Source organism: Octopus bimaculoides, chromosome 4 (assembly GCF_046866305.1).
Source record: "Octopus bimaculoides isolate indiv1 chromosome 4, ASM4686630v1, whole genome shotgun sequence".
NCBI classification, from domain to species: Eukaryota; Metazoa; Mollusca; class Cephalopoda; order Octopoda; family Octopodidae; genus Octopus; species Octopus bimaculoides.
In genome coordinates, this window is record NC_142931.1 from 92,680,264 (window position 1) to 92,701,376 (window position 21,113).

The window sequence follows — 21,113 nt, forward strand, 5'->3', positions numbered from 1 at the left end:
TGACCCTGCTTATAACTAGCGCCATTGCAGAACGATAATTTAATCAGCTGTAACATATAAAACTCTGCACTGGTTCTTCAATGAGTGAAGGTAGATTTAATGGGTTAGTTTTGTTCTCCATCGAAAGAGACTTGGCTACTGAGGTAATAAAGTAATGAATAACTCAACCTAAAATGAAGCCTAGACGAAAGAGACTGTCGTAGTCTTTTATATATTTTCCTATTATATCATTTTGTTTTCGCATCTAATTTAAAATTAAAAAATAAATTAAGTAAATACAACACAGGTTTTTATTATATCTTGAAATTTATGAGCTTACTGTGATAATTTTATTATTGTTTTGATTTTAAATACAAAATAACAATTATGCCGTGTAAAACTGTAACTTCCTTGTGTTTTAATTGTAGTGATTTTCATAACACACATGCACAAAATGTGAGCTTAACATTATTATGTGTCATGGCACCTTTTCAAGCGCTCGTTCCCACTAACGTTAGAAACTGACTACCCCATTGGTAAGATATATAGTAATTCAACTTGCCTCCTTCTGTATATAGTAACAACAAAATATACAGAACAAATGTAACCTAGGTAATAAAAAAATTCAATAGTAAAAATAAGAATGAAAAATATCTAATAGTGCAAAGTAAGTTTTATTCATATTTTCTTTAATGCTTTAAACAATAAGAAACTTAATTGAAAATGAATGTAAAATGGAATTTCTTTTTACAAATAAACAGAGAAAGAGAGAGAGTGTGAGAGTGAGAGAGAGAGGGGGAGAGGGAGAGAGAGAGAGAGAGAGAGAGAGAGAGAGAGAGAGAGAGTTAAGGGGATGAAATATAGCGAGGTATAAGGCAGGCTTCCTCAGAAAATATAGAGATAAAATGATGTAAAAAGAAAACAGAAAAGTAGGAAAGGCGTAAATTGGAGAATGGAAAGAGATTGCTTTTCAAAATGTCGATTGTTTAAGCTACAGTTTTGTTGGTTTTATTGTTTTTGCTTCTGCTGCTACGATCATTGCTTCACAATCGTCTGTGTTAAGTCAAATTCCTTGCAGTCAATGCTTTTACTATCCTTCATAATGATGATAGCCACAGTGATTTTGTTTCATTGTTGTTCATAATGTTTTTAGAGGATCTAGTAATAACTGTTGTCAGTTTGATTATAACTAATAAATTTAATTTTTTAAATGTTTTTATTGTTCTTGGTACAATGATTATTGTTAATTGTTTCTACTTAGATAATCAAATTTGTTAGTTACTCTCAGGGTGCATGTAACCGTTACATAAAGAGCGAAAGTGAAACGGTGAGTGTTGTATTCTTGACACAAGTTCTTCGTAATTTGGTATTTCAAAAACATGGTGACCTGTAGGGTCACTGGCAAGTGTGTTGAGAAAATTTGTGTATGGTCCATTGTCACTGTCAATGCTGATGAAGAATAGTTCTGTTCCTTGCATCTTCAGTTTTTCTATCTCTTCTATCAATGTCCCTGAAACTGAAGTTACTGATGGCTCTAGAAAAAGAGTGACAACCTGTTTGGGCATTTGACCAAAAAATCTACTATGTAAAGCTGATCTGAACATATCATAACGTATTCTGCGTACTGTGTCTTCTAAAGAAGGAAATGTTAATTTAGTTTTTCTAAAGTTTCTTGGTCCTCCACTAAGGTCCTTCGGCATCGAACTTAGAGGTACATTCAGATTTTGAGGACAATAAGCTTGGGATACAATAGCAAACTGATTATAACCAGAAATTGGTAAGAAGTTGGCAATAAAATCGTAGATCATTTGCGATTTATACTGGCCGAGGCCCAACAAGTCAAATCCAAATGCAATTACACCTAAAGCAAAAAAATAAAGAAACGGAACAAGAAAGTAAAATATATAGAAATGGTTAGAAATCGAAACAATGCTAAGTGTAAATAAATGACAGTTTATTTGTAAACTTAGGCAAAATATTTTCTTTTGAGTAGCTTCAACCAGTCTTTTGTCTGGAAGATCTCGGAATAATAGGAGAATGATTTTAGGTTGACTATATTTTCTACCATTTCGCCACACTTTGATTCAAATTTTCAATGTATTATGAAATTCCTTTGCAGCATAAGACGTTTATTTTGTGCTGCTTTAATTCATGAAATATTTTTGGAAATGTACAAAGAATAAAGACAAAACATTTATTGGTGGAAAAGGTACTCATCTCCCCATCTCTCTCTCACACGCACAATAATCCATACTAGCTTGTGCATTAATATGTATACAAACTTTTGCTCTGGAGACTTGAATAAAATATTTGCATTAGGTTTTACAAGAAATAAACCAACACATTTTCGAATTTATATTCTGCTTCACTCTAATCTTATCCAGATGAGAGCATGTAAATTTTTGTGAAAGATTAAATAACTGTGTAAATGTGTAACTGGAGCTGTTTGTGCTGAATACAGTATACAACTATATTCTGTTCTAGAGATGATTGGTTAAAGGAATACAAAAGGATTTGCTATCAAGCTGTTGAATATCTTTCGCAGCTTGAAAAGTACATAAAGCCTAAATCATGACTGATTGAGCAGGCATATCAAAAATATATTACCGTGCTTTAAATGATGAATTGTGTCCTTTTAATATTGTATTTCAAATGATGAATTGTGTCCTTTTAATATTGTAGTGTGTGATTTGTTAGAGATTTGGCCATTATTTCTAAGCAGATCAAGTGGCTTCGTTGGGTCCCTCTGTTGAGTTGAATTACAACTGAAGGGTTAAACTGTAATCTAAGTGCTGGAATATTAATTTCGGATCTTTTCCCTTTGGCCGGCACATTTAAAAAATAATGTTTTGTAACTAAACACTTTCAAAATTCGTATTGAGGTGAAAACAATTACTACTGTTGTTTGTCAACAACAACTTCCGGCGGTGTATATTTCGTTTATCACTGTTTTTTATGACATATTTCATCTCAGTTACGTTTGTATAAATAAACGAGTGTATCTGAAGCATGTTTACTTCATGGCACCACCACAATCGTTCGTGCATTACTACTGCTTTTAGTTTTTTTTCCTGTTTTTCAGCTACTATTTTCGGAAAGACATTTCTGCCTCCTCCCTCTCCAATTTCTTCCTTTTTCACATTTTCCCGTAACTCTAACCCTAACCCTAACCCTAAAACCTTAACCTTAACCCTAAAATCCTAACCCTAATCCTAAAACCCTAACCCTAACCCTAAAACCCTAGCCCTAAAACCCCAACCCTAACCCTAAAACCATAACCCTAATCTAACCCTAAAACCCTAACCCTAACTCTAAAACTCTATCCCTAACCCTAAAACCCTAACCTTGAGCCTAAAACCCGAACCCTAACCCTAACCCTAAAACCCCACAGCTAAAACCAGTACAAACGCACGAACGATGTCATAAATAAAAATGACAAACGAAATATACATCGCCGATAGTTGTTGTTGACAAGCAACGGCAGTAATTTTATTCAGCTGAATACACGTCATTGATTGGTTGAAATTACTGAAATACGACAACTTTAACACGAAATAACTTTAAAAATATAAACTTTTCTCAACAACACTAAGAGTAAAATATGTTTTATATGACACATTCTACCAGTGTCCGCAGTTTGAAAGTGTTTAGTTACAACAAATTAATTTCTCGATGTGCCGTTCAAAGGGAAAAAATCCTTAATTTCTATTAGTGTGGAATTACTAACGGTTATTATGATTATAAGTTTGGACTACTGTTATGCTGAGAAAAGAGACAAGAGGTGATTGGAGTGCTTGTGTTTCAGTCAGAAATGCAGCTGCATATAGATGTTCAAAATTGCAAATGATTCGGTTTCAGTACCGTTGATATTAGCATCTAATAGCAAGAAGAATTGTTAGTGTTAAAATCCCCGAGGGCAATGATTTTGAAGACGAGCGAGGCATATGTTCTCGAAACAAGAAGGAAAATGGACGAAGAGTTGTTCGTGGCTGAGAGAGTTCGCAGAATGATAAAGGAAGCAGATGTATTTAGGGGAGTGGAGAAGGGAGACATCGAACCAGATTAACAACAAGTCTTTACTCTTGATGTCCAGATGAAAGTGAGTATGGTGTACAGACACCACTACTCACAATAGTATTTTATTTGAAACTAATAGTTCGCAAGAGCATTCATTCTACCGAGTTATTGTGTGACGATAATTACTCAAGAACATAGATATTTGATAAAATAGTAATTGTGGCATTATGTGTCTTTTAATATTTCAGACATTAATAAGCATAATTAAGTTGTTTAGAAACTTAAATAACAGTGTTACACACCCTCACACGAAGAAATATGAGTATCTAGATAAAATTATAGTTGGTTTATTTACTGAAAAACATTAAAAAATATTTTAGAAAAGTCTCCAGAACGCATGCTGTTATACATATTATGCACATGTCGCTTTATGAGAAAGAAGTAGTCTTTCCCATCAACAAATGCTTTTAAAAATTCTTTGTATAGAAATTTCTTAATTTGTGTCACTGATATTTTAAAAGCACAGTTATAATTTTATATCATATCTTCTGACAAGTAGCGGTATTTGGTACTATTATAGAATGTATTGAATAAAATTGGATTCACATCAATGATGATCCATCTTTTTTAAGTATGAAACTATTTTTATGAACGCTAGAAAAAAGGTATAAGGAAAAAAATAAGTGTATTTTAAAGTTAAATACCTTATCGATATCTAGAAGAATGGAAAATCCGAGAGCGAAAAGTTATTAACTACTGAAAAAGACTCTACAAGGAATATAGATAAATGGGAGAAAGCATTTTAAATTATTGGAACAGTAAAAACTCCCGCTGAGTTAATTTGTAGTGTTTGACTTTCCTGAAATATATTATAAGTTCTTATGCCCCTTGAATTTTCTTAATATTAAAAATCATCTCGTTGCATGCAGAGAAAATAAAATAAATATTGAGCACTCTTTGTATAATTGATTTACTTACTGGGATGTGGAAAACGAGGACGAGGCCAAAATGACACTTGCCAGACTGGTCGTTGTGCAGGAAATGGACTTCTTGTGGATATTGGTTGTGGAACCCAGGTTCGAGTAGAATGTATGGTTGTTGTCGGCTTGGGTGTGGAAGGATTCGTTGTAGTTGGTTCACTTGTAATTTTAGGTGTAGATGTTTCACGTGTTGTTTGCATTGTAGGTTTGGGTGTTGGAATAGTAGTTGTTGATAATGTTGTAGTTGTAGCTGGCTGTGACGTGGTTGTTTCTGCTATTGTTGTTGTTGCTGCCGTAGTAGTAGTGCTACTCGCCATTGTCGTTGGTGTTGTGTCTGGAATATCTGAATTTATAGTTTACGTATTAATCAACAGCCTTGTCGATATATTAATCCTGTTACTCAATGGTTTGTGAATTAAACAACAATATTATTGAAGACTTTCATTAAGCGTGTTCACAATAAATTTTTGTCACTGTTCGAACTTTAAGAAAACCATTCAAACAAAATTTCACGTAAATCAAAATTACACAAGTGCAGTTGAATAAATACAATTTATATAGCAACATGTGACATATTGCTTATTTCACTCTGTGATATTGCATAAATTGTATATTAAATCAAAAATAAATTATTTAAAATTTTATCATTACAAAGATCGAGTAAAAAATAGATAAAATAGGTAAATAAAGATTGTAATAGCATTGGAATTCCACTTCCTTTTTGCCGTCAAATGTTTTTGAAAAGGTATGAAGCAACCCCACTTTCACTCCTTAAAGTAATAATCCATACTACTGCAGTTTTAAAAGAGGACAATATTGTTTTTCATGTTCAGCGCCGTAAAACAAGACTTAATTTCTCTCTCTCTCTCTCTCACACACACACACACACACACACACACACACACACACACACACACACACTCTCTCTCTCTCTCTGTCTCTCTCTCTCTCTCTCTCTCTCTCTCTCTCTCTCTATATATATATATATATATATATATATGGTGGTTGTCTATTCAAACAGAGTTTGACCACCTCCTGCACCTACACCTTAGCCCTTTCATGGCGTCTGATGTGGCTTTTTAAACCAGACAGTGTTTTGAAAAAAACACCCACACAGATTGCACCTCTGATTTGCACTACCAATACCTGCAAGTAAGTTCTGCTCATTGTAGATCCTAACATGTCTTTTAAGATCCCCATTGGATTTGCAAACCCTCTGGCACACACCACATTCAAACGTGTGCACAGACATATAATATAGATGAGACGGTTATTCTCCGTTTAGAATACACTTCGTAGGGCTCAAGAAATTTAAATTTGAGCATAAAACTATAACCTGAGTATTTCATTCGAAATTGACATTAAAGTGGCCAATTTCTTAGACGCTACTTTCGACTTCCACACAAATCTATATCACCCTTTCCATAAACCCAACCAATCTTTACAATATATACATGCTCTTTCTAATCACCCTAAACTTACCCCACAATAGCGTAGTTACAGGTATATCTATCAGAATCTCTAACTTATCTGCTAACGAAGAAATTTTTAATACTCACGCACCTTATTATAACCAGGCCCTCCAAATAAGTGGCTTCCGCGAAAAAAATCTATCATATCCCCAATACCAAAATAGCACGTCTCTTTCCCAATACTAACTTCGAATCTACGAACACTACTTTCACTCTGCACCATTCCAACAACTCTAAAAAAAAAACCCTACATATCGCACTCGGCCGCCCCACTGGCCACCCCGAGCCTATAACAATTACAATCCCCCCTCCTGATCAACTCACTTCAACCACACACTCTAAATATTCTAAGGCCAGGAAGCGGGAAATCCTATGGTTCGCACCACCTTTCTCTCTCCAAGTTAAATCTCTACCTAAATTCTTCTTTAAAATCCTAAAATTTAATTTTCCCCCACAGTATAAATACTATCCCAACTTTAACAAATCATCCATGAAAAATCCAGCACACCTAATTTAAGATCCCTAATCGCCTCTTCGAACAAACTCAAACTTCAACACCAGTCCTTGGAACACCTAAACTCTCACACTGCACCTCGAATTATCTCACATAGTAGCAATGATACAACCCTTAGTAACCCCACTCAAATAATATCAAACTCAAACCATCATCACACAATCCTACCTACGCTACAACGAATACTAGCTGCGATACCACCTCCCAATCCAATTCAAATACAGATTGCTCTTCAGGTTCTCCCCACTAACAATGGACCAATGGAGCTCAAACTCACTAGCAGTAAACTCCAACCACGGAACAGATAGAAAAGCTTGCAATTGTCGGGTTTTTCAACTATGCTGTCTTGGAGGCTCCTGTCTACGTAAAAATATACTCTACAAGTGCCGTATAATAACACCACGCTCCCACCAAGAAAGGGTATATATCGGTGGCACCATAGATTTCAAGCGTCGCTACCGTGCACACATGAACTCTTTCTCCAATCCAAATTCTAAATTATCAACCTCCTTAGCAACGTATATATATACAACCTTAAAACCTCAAAATATTCCATACTCACTATCTTGGTCCATAGTAAGCGAAACTTCCCCATACAATGTAAACATCGGCGAGTATAAGTTATATCTAAAAGAATCATTAACCATTCTTCGTCTTCATAACTTCTCATTACTTAATAGATTCTCTGATGTTATTTATTTTAGTAAATACAAGTACTACTCATCTTTCACACACTTTGCTAAATATATATGACCTTAAACTAAGACAAAGTTAGCCTAGCAACCTACTACTTAAAAAATACTACACTGCTCTTATTCTTTCTCATATACACATTTCCAATTTTTTCCAAATTCTTCAAATTCAATACTTCCCACTTCCCTCTTAGCCTCCCCACCCTCACCACTTTCAAAAAGTACTTAACACTACCCCACCCCTTTGAAAACTAACCAATCTATCTCTACCCCTTCCTATTCGCACCCCTCTATTCAATTTCATACACTTCTTTTTACCATAACACCCTCCTCAAATACCAACCCACTAACAACTACTATTCTGACACCTTCTCATTCCCCACTCTACACCCCCTCCATCTTCTCTCATTCCTCTCTAAATACCTTACTAATATCCCTCAGTCACTGAACCAGTCAACTTATTTCCTTCAAATAATGGCCATTCCCATTTTCACTATCTCAACTTTTAACTCTATACAAACTAACACAAAGGTTACCATTCACATGCTACCTAAACTACCCTCTCTCTTCCCCCCATCTTCCACCTCTACCACTATCACTAGCTTTATTAATAACCCCTAACCCTGAAATTTTTCTCCTCCCACTATTCCCTATCTAAATACCCGATGATGAAGTAAATTTACAATCATTATTTTGGACCACCAATCCTCCAGAAACAGCTGTTGGACATGTAAAACTCTTATTCAGCTCCTTTGATTCCTGATACCATATCTATTGTAGCAATATGCGCCAAATTGATATCACCATTCCCATCAAATGGTACTTTTCCATTTCCTAATTGGAGGAGCCTGGTTGAAAGCTGTTCTGCACATTAGTCCCCATGCAATAAAGCTCGCATGCTAAAATTGAAGAAATTCTGTACTTTATTCCATAGGTGTGAAGACTTAATGCATGCTTTTATTTCATCAGATCTTGTTCCTCTCGGAATGACTGGTAATGTATGTCTGAAGTCTCCTGATAAAACTAATGTAACTCCTTTAATATGCTTCCATTGCACCTCTATGTGACCTAGTGCATTCATCCCAAATGATCAAGTGGCACTGGTGCAACACTTCTGATGAACCTGAATCTTTGCTTATGTTACAAATTGGACTGTCATTTGTGACCAGGTTTAGCGGTAATTTAAAAGCAGAATGAGCTGTTCGTCCTCATGGGAGAAGGGTGGCAGCAATGCCAGACGATGCTACAGCAAATGCAATTATTTTTTGTTTCCTGTGCCACTAGGAGCATCAAGTAAGAAAATTTGTCCCCCTTTTTCTTTGACAGACGAAATGATTTTATCATATGCACAACGTTGTTCTGGAAGAAGTTTAGGATCATGTTCATTTACAAATGCAGCTAACTCTGTGATGTCATAATTTGTCTCTCTTGCTATGCCTCTTGAAGTTAAATCACTAATTTGACGGTTTGTTTTTTGCAGTCCAGAACCAGCCTCTTACAAATTTTTGCCTCCTATAGCCAAAACTTGGTCCTCAATTTCAATCAGTGCTTGGTTAAAAACTGTTTCAGAGAACTGAATATTGATACCTGGAGTTTGCCTGTTGAACTGCATTCTTTAAGTCCTCAGCCATGTCCTCACGATGATTTATTCAAAGCTGCAGGGGACTGCCAAGTTGACACGTGTTCAGTATAGTTGCAAAAAGGTTCGAGAATCTAATATTGAGGCTTCAATCAATGCAAGGTCCCAATGCACATCATTTTCTAAAAAAAACCTTGTTAATAGCATGCTTCCCTATAAGTTTCACACACATGACAATTTACCCTCCTCAAATCTTGGCATGATTTATGACCCCGTACTTCATGCAAAAGGAGCCGTAACTAGCAGCATTCTTATTTCTTGATTGCCCACAAGGGACTAAACATATAGGGGACAAACAAGGACAGACAAAGGGATTAAGTCGATTAGATCGACCCCAGTGCGTAACTGGTACTTAATTTATCGACCACGAAAGGATGAAAAGTAAAGTCGACCTCGGCGGAATTTGAACTCAGAACGTAACGGCAGACGAAATACCGCTAAGCATTTCGCCCGGCGTGCTAACGTTTCTGCCAACTTGCCACCTTGGCCAAGTAGAATGCTAAGTAGTAGCATTCTGCTTGGCTTGGGTGGACTCTGAACTGTTGCAAGAGCGTCAGCCCTACGTTTCCTCTTGTGCCATTTATTGTTTCTCCAGGTGTAATACTTGGGTAACTCTGGGTAAAGGAATTTTTTTGCATCTTCATCGACTTGATTCAACTCATAAAAGTAGTAAGGGTAGTTTCTTTTCGAGAAAGTGCTTGTTGCAAGGCTTTTTGTTTGTAAAGATAACCCTTTGGCCATTCTCTAGATGGACACTCAGATGAATGATGGCTGGATGCTTATCATGAATGGGAAAATTGAAGATGCGCCAAAAAGCCTCATTTCTACTGCTGTATCTTCTCCTCTCATGCTTTGCAATTTCGTCATTTTTATTTATCTGCTGACTGCCATTATGCATAAGAGTGTATGTTGCAGCATCTAAACCTTTGTTTATATGTTTGCAAATATACTAAATAGACTAAACAGAGTCGCAGAATTCAACATTGATATGGACTTTGAAAGTTTTTGTAAGAAGAGGACAGTAGGGTACAATCCACCGATTGTCAATAATGAATTCTTGCCAATTTCTCATCTTTTTTTCGAAGTAAATCCACCATGCCCAGGTTTTCTTCTGTAAAGGGGGTATCCACTTTCTCCAGTTTGGGTTTCTTGTACAGAGGGACGTGGGTAGTTCTTGTTACACTTATCATCCCTCATGCATGGGGAGGATGGATTAATTGAACCACAGGACCCATGAATCATATGGGACGTGACAATTTCATGCAGCAAAGGATCTTACTGTGGATCAGGCAGTTCAGCTGAGATAAATAAATCAATATCATTTGATCAAAGTTTTTCATGTAACAAAAGATCAAAATGTGGACATGTGGCAATCCTCGTTTTTGCCATTCAATTGTGTACATGTCACATTTGACTGGTCTAAAGACTTCACCTTTTCTTAGGAGATCCATCCGCTTTATGTCTTTAATTCTGAACACCCAATCTATAATATCAAGGCGATCTTTGGCTTCTTGATGATGATTAAGTTCACACTTTATTTCATGTCATGTTAGGTTACACGTGAATGTAATGAAGTTGTCTGGATAATCATAATGTCTGACATATGTAAGTGCCTCATTGGCATTATGTACAGACATACAAACACACAGACATCTGCTAATATGTATAAATTGTTCAATATTGATTGATCAATCTTAAGATCTAATAAAACAAATACAGCGACCTACTTATCTCTAATTCTATTGAAAAGTGAAATACATTGTCTCAGGTTATCATGTCCTGAACACTCTTATTGCCTCACTGCTGCGCTTCCAGTATGAACCATTTTCAGTAAACTGGTTCGTGATTTCTGTAATTTTAGTGAAGCTGCTACTGAAGAATTTTGTAAGAAGAAGGTGTTACTGTGCTAAAATTGAATATTTGGTTTCATGTTTGATGATTTACCGGACTAACTCCTGCAAATCTTCAGTAGACAAATTCTTAATACGAAGCTCTGTTAACTTCTTCAAGTCTTCCACATCAACGTTTTGCCCTCTCCCTTTACCGGCCAACTCAACGATATCATTGTTGGTTATTGGTACTTTTACATCATAAAATTCCAGGGTGTTATTGCAGGTTATTGGCTATAGCTTCTTCCAGACTCTTTTCATGCAGTGTTCAATTACTTTGCCACATGCTGCTTTGTCTACGAACTTAATGATATGGTAGTTTTCTCAAAAGTTCCTAACAGATTGTTTATCTTGGCCATCTATTTCGTCAACAAGTTACTTGATGGTGCAATGATGACCTTGATATTATTGAAGATCTCTAAAGCATTACTATTAATCAATGTGTTAAATGGTCTTGTTCGTCCTCGAGCATTCTGCAATGAGGTTAGCATGGCAGAAGCTTATATTTTGTCCGCATTTTTAAAGAAGGTTTTAATCGTCGGTGTAACCAAACATAAAACTTGCCTATACACGCCAGAATACCACAAATTCAGATCACCTCAACACTTGCAATATTATATCAATGTGATGCTTTTCCTTTAAATAAACTTTCCTCACTTGGTGTTGTAGGCTGTTTTCATTCATGATAGATAAAGAATCTATTTTATCTTTTTACATATCTGAAAATATTTTGCACAATACATTTTGTTCTTAATTTACATTTAAACAACATTCCCCACGGAACGAAATGACTGGAGACCAGAAGTAGCAAGAGAAAGAATGAAGCAATACAGGCTTGAGAGGAGAAATACAAAAACAGACATAAGAGAGAGAGAGAGAGAGAGAGAGAGAGAGAGAGAGAGAGAGAGAGAGAGAGAGAGAGAGAGAGAGAGAGAGAGAGAGAGAGAGATGTGATGAGATCACATGAACAATCAACAGTAGGAGGGTTATCAGGAAGAATTTCGAGAAAGGAATCGAGTATAAAAAACAAAACAAAAAAAAAAAACAAAAAACAAAAAAAAACATGGACGAACAGCAGTTGCTTAATTTGGGAAATGTCTCTGCAAGAGTTAGAGAACATTTGATACTCCTATGATGTGATGTAAGAACCAAGACACTTTTTATCTTTTCAAATTAAAAATAATAAAAAGTAAGAAAATGAAAATATTTATATAAATATAAAAGGTGGAATTTTCAAGGTTCACGCTATTTATTCTAATAATGTAAGGTTATTTCATGGTATATCCTATTTTCAAGAAAAACAATGGATGAATAACAAAATGAGGTGGAATTTAAATATGGGAAGGGGAAGGACATAAATATATACGAAGAGTCACACAAATGAAAGTGCCCATGTCTAGACGCACTTGAGAGTGTATTTGTAAGCATAAGAGATAATTTTATTAATTTTGTTTTGTTACTGTTCATATAATCTTATACTTATATTGACACATGTATATGTATGTGTATGTATACTTACGTGTGACCTTGTAATTGTTTTTATAATTTATGCGAAAAATAACCCAGAAAATTATCACTTTAACTGGTTTATATAAATGTGTTCCTCCTAATTTAAAGCTTTTATCCCTTGAGTCCCACAGTAAATTCTTCCGATTAGTAAAAATATATATTACACTCATGTCTTGAGTTCTATTTTCCTGTTTGTGCCACCAATCCCATACGCGCACGCGTGTATAAAATATACATATGTATGTATATATACTTGAATATCGAAGGTAGAGTAATGTGTTTTTATTAAAGCCGAAAAATCTTCACAAGCTCTTACTATGATCCCACCCCGCCCCTAACGCACCATTCTCTGAGCCTTCCGGTGACTCCAGTCCGACACCTCCACCTCATATATCTTCCCCAACCTGCCCCTTCTCTCCTTCAAACGAGCCTCCAACCTGCGTGACTTCCTGGTACGCAGTTTCTTCCTTAACCCCACCTCCCAACCTGGCTCGTTCCCCTGCTCCCGACAACGCTGCCGAGCTTTCACCTACCTCTCCAACACCACCATCCTCACAGGCACTCATCATTGTCCCTATCATATCACTGACTCCTTTATCTGCACTTCTAGCAACGTCATTTACTACATCTCCTGCTCTGGATGCGCATTTATGTGTGTGTATATATGAGTATGTATACTGTGCATGTGAGTATGTGCACATATGTAAATGTGGGTGTGTATACATATATATATGTGTACGTATGGATAGATATGTGTTATATATATATATATATATATATATATATATATATATATATATATATATGTGTGTGTGTGTGTGTGTGTGTGTGTGTGTGTACATTTGTATATATATATATATATATATATATATATATAACAATTTTGGTAGGTGCAAAATTCACCTATGGGATATTAAATATCCAAAGAATTTAATGGTTTATATTACCTATATCAATAACAATGTTATTCCAATAGGTAAATAAAAAATAAACATAGTTTATTAATATACAAATATAAATAAGAAATAGAAAATAAAACAATAAATTGAACAGAAATATGTCTCAGAGCACAAGGCCAAAACAAATAGGAACAAGATTCCAAGGGAGAGGAAGATCCTCATGAGACGACGGACGAAAGTTGCAAATCGACTCAACCAGCATCCCAAGAATGGCCAAAGGTCCCGCCTAAAAACGACACTGATGGAGATTGAAAAAAACCTGCAACAATCCTATGTGAGAGAGTGAGAAGACAAAGAATCCTGGGTTATAAAAAACATTAAGTCAAACCCAAAGGCCTTCTTTCATTACGCAAAAGAAACAGCCTCAGTACGCTGCAAGATTGGACCCCTCTCCGAAGAGGATGGCTCCCTCACAGACGACTAGGATCAGTGAGGTACTGAATGAGCAATTCAAAAATGTCTTCACCACTCCATTGGAGCACAGACAAGTGAACGAACCAGTGGACTTCTTTGCTACCTCCCCTATAACCAGTGAGGCAGTTACAATGGAATACATCAACATTAGCGAAGAAGATGTACTACTAGCTATACATGAAGTGGACACAAACTCAACTGCTGGCCCTGATGGTTTCCCAGCAATCCTCCTTAAATCGTGTAAACATGCCCTGGCAAAACCCCTCCAGATCCTCTTCCAGAGCTTTCTCGCAAACGGCAGACTGCCAAGCAAGCTGAAGGAGGGAATAATATGCCCAATCCATAAAGGGGGAAGCAGAGCAGATGCCAAAAACTATTGGCCTATCTCTCTGACTTCACACATCAGCAAAGTCATGGAAAGGATAGTCAGAGGAAAACTAATTGCATTCCTTGAAGAAAATAAATTGCTGAGTGATACCCAACATGGCTTTCGACCAGGTAGGAGCTGCCTGACCCAGCTCTTACAACATTATGACTGGGTGTTGAGGCAGTTACTCAACAACTCAAATGTGGACGTAATATACCTTGATTTTGCAAAAGCTTTTGACAAAGTGGATCATGATGTGATATGCCACAAACTGCGTGATCTTGGCATAGCTGGAAAACTTGGAGAGTGGTTACATGACTTTCTGAAAGATAGAAGTCAGGCAGTAGTGGCTAATGGAGCCACCTCTATGAAAACACAAATAATGAGCGGTGTTCCACAGGGCACTGTCTTGGGACCATTGCTTTTTATAGTCGCTCTCTCAGATATGCTTTCAAGTGCCCGGATAGCTACACTTGCAAGCTACGCAGACGATACGAAAGTCTCGCAGAAAATACAGAACTCCAGTGATGTTGCACACCTGCAGCAGGAGTTGGACTCAGTTTACAGATGGGCTGAGGATAATAATATGCAGTTTAATGCTGAAAAATTCCAAGCCCTGCGCTACCAACGCCCAAAACTGAATATGAAACCTACAGAGTACACTGGTCCGCAGGGAATTTCAATCCCAGAGCCTAAATCAGTGAGAGACCTGGGTATCGACATGAGTGATCATACCTCTTTCTAAGTGCACATTACCAGGATGGCAACAAAGTGCAGACGATTGGCTGGATGGATCCTGAGAACATTCAGAATCAGAGATAAGGAAACCATGATGATCCTCTGGAGGACATTCGTCCTCAGCCGCCTGGATTACTGCTCACAGCTGTGGTCACCCACCAGTGTGAAATTAACAGCAGACCTTGAAGCAATCCAGAGAAGATTCACAAAGAAGATTGTCTCTTTGTAACTGCTCAGCTACTGGGAAAGGCTGAAACAGCTAAGACTCTACTCCTTGCAGAGAAGGCGGGAGAGGTATGCAGTAATATACATCTGAAAGATCCTGAAAGGAATTGTGCCAAATTTTGGCATTGAAAGCTACACCAATGCTAGAACGGGACTACACTGCATAGTGCCAAAGATCCCAGCAATGCCATCGCGTTTCAGGACCAGTTACTGCAACAGTTTGGGTTTCAGTGGCTCAGCTTTTTAATATTCTCCCAAAGAGCCTGAGGAACCTGCACAAAGTAGATGTAGGGGTTTTAAAATCAAAGCTGGACCTCTTCCTGTCGAGAGTCCCAGATGAACCTACCTCGCGGCAGGAGGTGCAAATGAGGGTTGCTAAATCAAACTCCATTCTTCACCAAGTGCCACAAATTGTAAGAGGCTCCCTGTAATAACAGTGTAGCAACACGGCGGTGCATCAGCATGGCCGCAGCTCTAAGCTGAAACTATAATAAAAAAAAAATTATAAATTCAATTCAATTTAAATATTGTATACAAACAAATGACACATCTCATAAATTACAGCTGTTTCCGCTTCATTAATAAAACGAAGTTTTTCAAGAATAATCAAACCCGTTTAAACATGTAATGATGCGTCATCAGATAGATATATCTGCTTCAATATTTGACAAAAAATATCAAAAAATATAAGAACGAGCTTAATCATAAATAAGTACATAATCTAACTGAAATTACGTAAATCCCTCAATTTAAATCTATAAATATTCAGTTCTATAACCGATTTTATTGCACAATACACACGTTCATATATACATATTTATATATACTAATATATACACGCATACACCTATCATTTATGTATACATACATACACACACACGTACGTATAAGCACATGCATATTCAAATTCACAAATTTAGTTTTTCATCTATATATACATATATCTATTTTGCATACATATACAATTCATACACACATGTATCTATTTATGTTAAAACATTATTTTATATTTTAATTCAAATCTAAATATTATAAATCTGATTATTAGAATGCAGGGGAGATAACTATTTTTCTGTTTATAGAAACAAAACTAAAAACAAAACTAACTCGATACGGTCAACGAAAAAACCATTTAAATATATGCATACAACAAAACAAAGCAATACAATACAAACGAAATGTACCACATACTAACAACGAACCAAAACAACAAATTAAATAAGATAAATAAGCTATATCTAGATATATACCCTATTATTCATTTACTCATATACATATACTTATCGATACTTATAAACAAAACGAAGAACGAAACCAATTGTATACGGACATAAAAAATAAAGTCTATACATACATCAAGACCAAAATAATACCAATATAAAACAATTTATTGTTTTAGTTTCCATCTACCACTTACGCTTACATACTCTCGCCTCCCCCACACCCCAACACCACCACACCACACCACACACCACCACACCACAACCACCACACCACACCACACCACACCACACCACATCACACCATCCAGCACATACTAGCGCTGACCACTTCCTAACACCCGCACCAGCGCACACACTAGCACTGACCACTTCACAGCACCCACACCATCATCCACACACGTACACATGCACACACGTACACGTCAAGGTCACTAGCCCCCTTCCGCACGCACATACACGCTCTCACATACACACGCAAGCGCACCTTTGTTTTGGGATCACCACTACTTTATTATCTCCTTTTTCCTCCTAGCTCTCCTGTGTGATCCCTCTGTCCGGCATTCGCCATGATAGATCGCTAACCACTAAACCTTTTCTATTTTCTCTCCCTGTTTATTTCTGTGTTCCTTTTTGTCGAAGAGCGTAGGCTCGAAACATAAAAGAGCTTCTCACTTCCCGAGCTTTAAACTAATACATCTGCTTGTTGTTTACACACTCGTCTTCGTCTTTTTTTTTTTGTAAATTCTCACTATGTATTACACGCTCACGTGGTTGCACCAGTTTTATCCTGTCTCCACCTCATAACACTTCGAACTTTTCTTGGACTGTTCTACTCGGATTCTCTACCTGGACTTTCTTCTACTCTCCTACACTCGGACTCCTACACTTCGGCTGCACCTCTCCTTCCCATGGAATACACTGGACTCTTCCTTTCTAAACTTTTTTGTACTTTCTGCTTTTGCCTATTGTCGTTCCTCTCAATCCGCACTTGTTACCTTGCCTCTCTCTCCCTCCCTTTCTTTCTTCCCTTTGTCTTCTCTTCTGCCTTTCTTCCCCTTTTTTCTTTGTTTCTTCCTTCTTCCTCCTTCTTTCTCTCTTAGTTTTTATCTTTTCTTCTCCTCCAGCCGCTTGTATTTTTTCTCCTCACGCCATTTGCATTTTTCTCCCCACACCTTTTGAATTTGTCCTCCTCACGTCTGTATTTGCCTTTCTCTCTCCCCTTTCCCCTTTTTCTCCTTTCTCTTTTCTTCTCATTTTTCAATCATGCCCGATTACAGACCTTTCCTCCTCCCCCTTCACCACAGCCTAAAATTCATCTTCCACACTTCCTTTCCACTGCTTTCAACGTTCTATTAGCCTTTCTCTACTAATTTAAAAAAAAACACGCTTCTGTAGCCAGTCGCTTTCCTTTCTCAGTCGCTGCCTTCATCACCGCCTCATCCCTAAAGGTTTCCCACTCTATTCTCCACTCTGTTTCAATCATCCTACCCATACTCCTTACTACATCCTACCACCTTATACGCGCCACAATTCGTTCTAATCTCTCCAAAATACACACCATCGACCGCCTTCCCTCTCTTGCTTTTTTCATCTTATTCTCCTCTCAGTCACCCTCCCAAACTAACACTACTTTACGTTACATAATTCATTTAAATCGTCTCTTTCATCAAATTCTCGCTCACACCAAACAATGTAAAACTCCACCACTCCTCCATTCCATCACACCCGACGCTACTACCCCAACTCCTCCCTGATACACTCCCCCACCCTCACCAAACACCCGTCCATCCCAACCTCCACCCACATACCCCTCATCCTCTCCTTCCCAGCCTTCCACCGCCTTTAGTAGAGCAAATCCACCACAGGACTTATTCTTTGTTAGCCTAGTACTTATTCTATCGGGCTCTTTTGCCGAACCGATAAGTTTCGGCTACATAAACACACCAACATCAGTTGTCAAGCGATGGTGGTGGTGGTGGTGGGGGGACAAACTCAGACACAAAGACACACACACTCACATAAAGATATAAGCATATATATATATATATATATATATATATATATATATATATATATGCACGACGGGCTCCTTTCAGTTTCCGTCTACCAAATCCACTCACAAGGCTTTGGTCGGTCTGAGGCTATAGTAGAAGATACTTGCTCAAGGTGCCACGCAGTGGAACTGAACCCGGGACCATGTGGTTGGGAAGCAAGCGTCTTACGATACAGCCACGCCTGCGCCTATATATATATATATATATATATATATATATATATATATATATATATATATATATATATATATATATATATATATATATATATATATATATATATATATATATATATATATATATATATATATATATATATATATATATATATATATATATATATATATATATATATATATATATATATATATATATATATATATATATATATATATATATATATATATATAAGTTCAAAAAAGGAAAAAGACAAAAAAAAACAACAAAAAACAACAACGTGAGGACGTGATACAGATTGTGTTACTAGACGCTCGGGAATATATATATATACAGGGTGGAGAAGCAAAACTTGGAATATTTTGGAAGCCTTATTTTTGGTATACACCTGAGCGTAAATACTAAAATGTTGTTTTCTATTTCAGAGTAGAGGTATATAGAGTTAATTGAAGCAGAAATTCCAGTCATACGATCTAGTATGTCCACTCAAGAAACCAAGAGTCAACGCATTGCAGATTTGCTTCGTGCTGGGGTTGCAATTAGACGTATTGCTGAGACTGTCGGGGCCTCTGTGTGCACTGTCTACAACGTTAAGAACCGAATACTGGATATGAAAGGTATCAAGAGAAAGCAAGGAAGTAGAGGCATAAATGAAAAAAACGGGATAATGCATTTCTTAAATCCCTCAAAGTCAAATTTCGAAAGACCCATCAACATCTATGAGAAAACTGTCCATGGATGTGAAAGTTGATCCAATGACTTACAGTTGGGATCGTACGTGAGGACCCCGAGACACCTATTGCAATGAAAGCCGGAAGGCATGAAGGGGCCAAAAAAGTGTTGCAATACTTGGAGTACAATGGACAAACCGTCATAATCTTTTCAGATGAAAAAAATCTTTACCGTTGATGCTGTTTTAAACTGTCGCAATGATCGATACATTGCTAAGTCACCTTCTGAAGTAAATGGGCTCTTTAGGACCAAGCACCCAGCTCAAGTCATGGTACTCGGAGTCGTGGCGTCTGACGGAATAAAGATGCCTCTCCATTTTTTCAAGACTGGGGAAAAGGTGGCGACTGAACTTTATTATAAAGCCCTGCGGTATAAGGTTTTACCTTGGCTGAAGTCTAACTACCCCAACGGTAATCATGTGTGGACCCAAGATGGTGCTCCTGCTCATTAGGCGAAGAAAGTGCAGAAATTCTGCGAAGACAACTTCACCGACTTTTGGCCTGCCAACTTCTGGCTTTCTTCGAGTCTAGACTTGAACCCCCTGGACTATGCCGTATGGGGCAAACTGGAGCACTCTACCAACAGAACTTCGTATCCAAGTGTTGGTTATCTTAAGAAATTCCCGAGAGAAGAGTGGGACAACATGTTTGAGTACTTCATCATGAAGAGTTGTGATGCCTTTAGGCGGCGTGTGAAGGCTGTGGGCATATTTAATAAATTGCATATTGAATTGTCTCTTTATACTCCTATTAACTTCTGTTAAATCATATTTTAGGTTTCTGGTTGTTGTAAAATGAACAATTTGGTGAATTATCTATTATTTTCTAAGTTTTGGTTCCCCACCCTGTACATATATATATATATATATATATGAGAGGCTTGTTTCAGTTTCTACCTATCAAATCCATTCACAAGGCTGAGGCTATAGTAGAAAACACCTACCCCAGGTGTCATGTAGTGGGACTGAGCTCGCAATCATGTGTTTGGGAAGCAAACTTATTACCATGCAGTCACATTAATTATACATATATGTAGCAACAGGTGCGCTAAGTGGTAGGTGGACAAATTTCCATATGAGTTTATATACAAGTTAGGTTTATTAAGTCACAGGAATGGCCACGTAATAACCAAAAATAAATAGCTGATGTTTCACTTATTTCATGATGGTCGTTTCAGTTGTCGATAACCAAGAAGTATTACTTATTATACCATTCATCAACGATATCGTCATATAGTATATTGAAATACAATACTATTTATGCTGAAATACAGAATGATGTGCAATAATTAGTGTTAGAACGAAAGGTATATACAATATGGACAAACAAATGTATCGCAGTTTAATTTGGGAGCTTTAAAAAGTCAAGGTGACATACAAAATGTAGGTCATTGAAATAAATTGAATCGGGTCATAAACGAAAAAGAAGAAAAAAGCTTAATAGGTAAAAGTTAATTTTGGATGGCAGGAAGATTATGTATAAATTGACTAGGTATAAATTTACATAATTTATACATTGATTAAGTTTATGATAA

The 21,113-nt window shown here is 36.9% G+C and overlaps 1 protein-coding gene across 1 annotated transcript in view; it reads right to left on the reverse strand.

Moving 5' to 3' along the window:
- Positions 1–634: 634 nt before the first annotated feature.
- The window catches only part of LOC106871944 (uncharacterized), a 61,755-nt gene continuing 41,276 nt past the window's right edge, over positions 635–21,113 (reverse strand). Inside the window, exons 4-5 of the mRNA XM_014918719.2 lie at positions 4,975–5,319; positions 635–1,840 (exon numbers count right to left, since the gene is read on the reverse strand). Coding sequence (XP_014774205.1) covers positions 1,254–1,840; positions 4,975–5,319 — 932 coding nt within the window. The 3' untranslated portion in view covers positions 635–1,253. The remainder of the gene's footprint in view (positions 1,841–4,974; positions 5,320–21,113) is intronic.